Source organism: Acomys russatus, chromosome 17, assembly GCF_903995435.1.
Source record: "Acomys russatus chromosome 17, mAcoRus1.1, whole genome shotgun sequence".
NCBI lineage: Eukaryota > Metazoa > Chordata > Mammalia > Rodentia > Muridae > Acomys > Acomys russatus.
Window position 1 is genome coordinate 60,534,729 of NC_067153.1, and position 6,000 is coordinate 60,540,728.

Consider the following 6,000-nt stretch of genomic DNA (forward strand, 5'->3'; position numbering starts at 1 on the left):
TCCCCATTCTTAAAAGTCATTTCCCTGCCGGGCGTGGTGGAATATGTCTTTAATCCCAACACTTGGGAGACAGAGGCAAGCAGATCGTTGTGAGTTCAAGGGCAGCCTGGTCTACAAAGCGAGTCCAGGACACCCAAGGCTACATGGAGACCCTGTTTTGGAAAAAAGTCAGTTCCCCAGGCATTACCCTAAAATGCATCTTTCCCTCCAGGTAACCACCGAATTTTAGTAAAGGTTTTGCAAAATCTAACTTACATTTGTCTTCTTATGGCCATAAATTTATTTACCACTGTAAAGCTATACTTAAATCATGATTTTTTTTCTAAACTTAAAATGACCAGCCCTAAATTCTAAAATTAAAACCTACTTCAGAAACAACAACCAATGATAAAATGAGCTGCAACACTCCAACCCAAAGGGATTATCCCATACAAAAGCATACTTACATATCGATGGAACTGTGTGAAAGACTGAATCATGTAGAACCGGTGCATATACACAATGGCAGTGTTGATGGTCAGTTGTGAGCTGAGGGCTCAAGTTAAGGTTCAAACACAGACAATATCATCTCCTTTCCAAAAGAACAAATGGCCACGCACAGTAGATGATCTCACATAAAGCTAACACTTTACTCTTCAAACAAAATAGCAGATTTGTTTTCCTCCGCTAATTGCTGACAGCTGACATGTCCTCTACCTAACAGGTACTTAATATGAACTGACTGACTGACGACACAGAACAGTGGCGAGGTGGAAGTCAATCTGTAACACAAGCTACACACCATCGCAGGCTTTTCTGTCATGTCACTTGCCTTCTGCAAAGATGGCCCATTAGCTCAGGATACTGTTTTTATTCCATTTCCTTTTGGGGTGGGGGTGGAGGTCAGAGGGCAGTTTGCCGGAGACAGTTATCTTTCTACCCTATGAGTCTCAGGGATATAATTCAGGTTACAGGCTTGGAGACAAGAGCTTTTATCTGCTGGGCCATCTTGCCTGCTCAAGGATAACTTCCAAAAAGGCTTCTTTTAAAGTCTATCAGCAAGCCGGGCGTGGTGGTGCACGCCTTTAATCCCAGCACTTGGGAGGCGGAGGCGGATGGATCGCTGTGAGTTTGAGGCCAGCCTGGTCTACAAAGTGAGTCCAGGACAGCCAAGGCTAACACAGAGAGACCCTGTCTCGAAAAACCAAAAATAAATAAATAAATAAATAAAGTCTATCAGCATTTGCCTGCATCTATATATGTGCAATGTCTGGTGCCCCAGAGACCAGAAGAGGGCATGGAATACCCCAGAACTGGAGTTACAGATGATGGTGGTCTACCAGGTGGGTACCAAGAATAAGAGCACAAGCGCTCTGTAACTGCTGAGCTAGCCCCACAAAAATAACTTTTAAAGAATATTTACAAGGCTCTCCCTTACTGCCCCTGGGAATCTACTGTCTCTCTCTCTCTCTCTCTCTCACACCTTATAAACTTCGGTTCTCTTTTCTTTGGGGGGGGGAGGGGGTTAATAGGGTGGGATGACGTTTCCAAACAGGGTTTTTCTGTGTATCCCTAGCTGTCTTAAAACCAGCTCTGTAGACCAGGCTGCCATCAAACTCAGAAGTCCGTCTGCCTACCTGCCATCGCCTCCCAATCGCTGGGATTAAAGGCGTGTGCCACCACACCCAGCTTAGCTGTTTCCTTCAGGAAATATCACATGACCTCTGAACTACAAAACCTTTGAAATGATTTGCTGGCCATCCACTAAAAAAAAAAACTCCTGCCATGCTCCAAGTTAAGCCTTTCATTTGTATGTTATCCCTACAGCTTTAATGCCAGACCTCAGCAACAGTCTGTATAAAGATGACAACAAGCCGAAAGAAAGACACTTTTAAAGGTGCTTTAAACATATACAGAAACTTAGGGGCTGGAGAGATGGCTCAGTGGTTAAGAGCACCAGCTGCTCTCCCAGAGGACCTGGGTTCAATCACCAGCAAGTCCTTGGCAATTCACAGCTGTTTGTAACAGTTCCAGGGGATCTGACAGCCTTACAGAGACATACATACATGCAGGCAAAACACCAATGCACAAATAAAAGTAAATTTTACTTGAAAACGTAAGGAAACAGCTGGCAATAAAGAGAAAACCGATTTGGAAGTAATCTACAACCTTTAAACGTAAGCATTATAGACCTAAACTCAGCACTTTTTTTTTCTTGAGTCAAGGGTCTTACTAGGTAGCTTTGGCCTGCCTTTACCTCCCCAATGCTGGGATCAAACGCCCACAACACTATGCCCAGCCCTCAGCACCACTCTTAAATAGAACCTACATAAGTGGAAGCTGCAACTAAAAGAAAAATTATGTGGTACATGGAAAGAACTTTACAACTATTAGCTCTGCCACAAAAGACCAAATTTTCTCAAGAAAAAAAAAGGGGGGGTACTAAAATACCTTATCTTTCTAACAAAAACACCACTAGTGCCCAGAGAAACAAGGATTTAAAATTCTGCAAACTAGTTAGAGCACACCAATACTTACACGTCCCTACGAGCCGAAGTTGACATCTTTCCTTCCTCTTAATTTCTATGACACTGCTACTAGGACACCAAGCTCTGTGGTGGTGGGGGCGAACTTGACAAGTTAACAAGCTAGTAAATAAGAGATATAGGTTTGGAAACAAACCTGGGGCACAAATTCTAGCCCACCTTCGCAAGTCCTTAGGGTACAGAATTTCCCGAAACCCTTTTTATACACTTTGGAAAGCAGCGTGAACCCTCTTAAATGGGAGCCTTAGCTCACGACAGAAAGAAGATTCTCAAAAGCCACCAAAACAGGACAGAATTCAGAGCACAGGGGCTGGGAAGGCACAAAGACGGAGAAGGCACGAAACCCCAGCCAGGCTGGTGGCACCGGGGAGCGAGCGGGAAATTGACTCCGCCTCACTTCCCTCCCGCGAACCACTCACTGTTCGGCCAGCGCCATTGTGGGCTCTCCGCACTAGACGTCCAGCCCCGGCTACCACCTTACCCACTTCTGTCCCGGCCTGGACGCCGAAGCATGGCCGGACGTGCTGCAAGGCCGAGGGCCTAGGCGGAAAGGATACACGTTAAGACGTTGTCCCATGTCCTGGAGGAGATTGGCCGCCTGCTGGCGATAAGATAGTTCTTTATCTGAGTCCACGCCGAAACGACGCGAAGGGCTATTTTCCAGCTGCTCTCGAGTAAAATACCACCGCTTGTTGTTGTTCTTCCTCTCTCCCTCCATAGTGCTTCAAGCAAAAGGCAGCGGCGGGGGCTGCAAGCACTTCCCAGCGTCACCTAAGCGGCGACACACATCCGCTGTGCCGAGACAACTACGACGTGACGAACTTCCTCCAAGAGTAGCCCACCAGGCTGTGACACACTTCCGCCCAGGAAGCCGAGGATTCAAGAGCCTACTTCCGGAATGAACCTAGAGACGACCCGTAGACGAAAGCAATAGCCAGTACGATACTAGGAATGAATTTACGGCCGGGACGCTGGCGCTGGTCTCGTGACACCCGAGGGTGGACGGGGCTCTTAGAAGTTGTTCTTTTAAAATCTTGTCTCCGCCCCCCTCCAGCACCCCCACCACATCCCCCTCCACCCCCCACCACCCCCAACATCCCCCACCACCCCCCACCACCCCCACCATCCCCCACCATCCCCCCACCCCCACCACCCCCACCATCCCCCACCACCCCCGCCCCGAGAACTGAGCCGGTGGCTCTGATCGCCTCGCACTGCGTGGTGCTGGGTCTTTTCCGCGGACGTTCGTGACCGAGGCGCCTTTGTAAAACTGGGCTTACGGAAAATAGGGAAAATAGGCGAGACTCTCAGGAAGCCGAGAAAAGACAAGACAGTGAGTGGCCCTGTCCTAACTGGGACGATTAAAGCCGCGAAAAGGGCCCGGCGTGGTGGCGCACGCCTTTAGTCCCCGCACTCTGGAGGCAGAGACAGGCGAGTCGCTGACTTCGAGGCCAGCCTGGGCTACAGCGCTAGTCCGGGCCAGCCAGGGCTACACAGAAGAAACCCTGTTTCGAAAAACAAACAAAACAAAGCCGCGAGCAGGCTTCTGGGTTCTTAGCAGCAGTGTCAAGACCTGCAGCCGGTTTGAAAAGCGGCTCCACTAGTAGCCTTTACCTCTGTTTCCCTGCCGATAACCAACTTGAAGGAATAAAATTAATGTTACAAATGTCATGCTTCCACGTCCAAAGGACACGATGTGTTTTGCTGTTGTTCAGTTGGAAGGGTTTTATTTGGGGGGGGGGGGCGTGTCTCTTTTTACACGTACCTTATGGTAGCCTTGGCAGGCTTGGAACTCAGAAATCCGGCTGGCATGGGACACCATGCCAGGCTCAAGAACACTACTGACTTAAATATAATTTCATTTTGGTGGTGAGACCTTTTCTCTTGCTTTCCTCCTGTTCGTGATTGTGATATGCCTGCTGGCACAAATCCCAAACGTCGGGTCAGGTCCCAAGGGCGCTGCAAGCGTTAGTGCAGCTCAGGTCAATAGGTCTAGGAAACCCAAACCTTAGGGAGAGATTATCAAGGGACAGAGACCAGGAGATAGTTTGTGCGCTGACCTCACTATCAGGTTCACTTGTGGGGCCTTTCCACTCCAGTGTCTCTGTGGCCACGCCTCTGTCGCTGCAGCCAACTCAGTGCTGACATTCACACAATCTCAGACAACAGATCTGAGTGGGTGGCCAAGAGCCCACTGTACCCACCACTGGCATGGGAACAGGCAATCCATCTTGAAGATTTGGGGCTCAGATTTTTACCCCAGAATCCTCTGGGACTTGCATGTATGTGAATGAAGGGGGTCCCCGGAGATGGCTTAGCAGTTAGAAGAGGCTGCTGCCAACCCTCATGACCTGAACTCAATCCCAGGGACACCCCATGGTAGATGAAGGAATTGACTCGAGGCACGTGCATAAACACTAGTTTAGAAACAGTAAAGTGACCTAGGATCTGGTAATGGTTGGACTAAAACTACCTGTACAGTGTGGAAAGTTCCACCAGCACCACATGGAAATTTCCTAAGTTCTAGGACTATTAAGCCAGCTCCAGCATCTAATAACTTTTCACCCTGAGCAGGACAATCTCCTGTCATCTGCCCTCCCTCCAACCCCGCTGGAGGCTGAACTTAGATCCTTGTGCCTATGGTAGGCAGTGCACTACCACCTAGCTGTATCCTCAGCCCTGTTTTGATTTGTTGCTTTAAATTTGACTAAGTTGGTCTTGAACTGAGGTTATAGCCCAGGCAGGCACTAAACTTCTGAACGTCTGGACTCAGCTTCCTAACCTGTCCTACCAGGCCTAGCAAGCTGTTTGTCTATAAAATTTAAATGATATAGCTGGGCATGGTGGCGCACGCCTTTAATCCCCGCACTCGGGAGGCAGAGGCAGATGGATCACTGTGAGTTCAGGCCAGCCTGGTCTACAAAGCAAGTCCAGGACAGCCAAGGCTACACAGAGAGACCCTGTCTTGAGGAGAGAGGGGATTTAAGTGATATAGGCAGGTTGTAATGATGCACCCCTTTAGCTAGGGTGTGGTGGCGCACACCTTTAATTCCCAGTACTGGAGAGGCAGAGGCAGGTGGATCGCTGTGAGTTCGAGGCCAGCCTGATCTACAAAGCGAGTCCAAGACAGCCAAAGTTACACAGAAAAACCTTGTCTCGAAAAAAACAGAAAAACCTTGTCTCGAAAAAAAAAAAATCCCACCACTCAGCAGGCAGTGGCAGGAAGATCCCTGAGTTCAAAGCCAGCCTGGTCTACACAGAGTTCCAGCAGTAGGAGGCAGAAGGAGGAGGGTCTCTCAGTCGCAGACCAGCCTGGTCTACAGCAGGGATTCCTCATGTCTTGTGTTTTACCTACAGGAGCCTCACCAAGTTCTCACTGGGAAGAAAAATGTCCCTCGGCTCTGGTAAGCAGAACAAAAAAGGCACATTTTGAAATGCACTCAGTGGCCTGTCCCTAAGGATCTGGGCTAAGCCT

The 6,000-nt window shown here is 48.9% G+C and overlaps 1 protein-coding gene across 1 annotated transcript in view; it reads right to left on the bottom strand.

Annotated features, from left to right (window-relative positions):
• Positions 1–3,379, bottom strand: part of Ccnt1 (cyclin T1) — a 28,905-nt gene extending 25,526 nt beyond the window's left edge. Inside the window, exons 1-2 of the mRNA XM_051160298.1 lie at positions 3,083–3,379; positions 447–528 (exon numbers count right to left, since the gene is read on the bottom strand). Of these exons, the coding sequence (XP_051016255.1) occupies positions 447–528; positions 3,083–3,243 (243 nt within the window). The 5' untranslated portion in view covers positions 3,244–3,379. The remainder of the gene's footprint in view (positions 1–446; positions 529–3,082) is intronic.
• Positions 3,380–6,000: the final 2,621 nt, after the last annotated feature.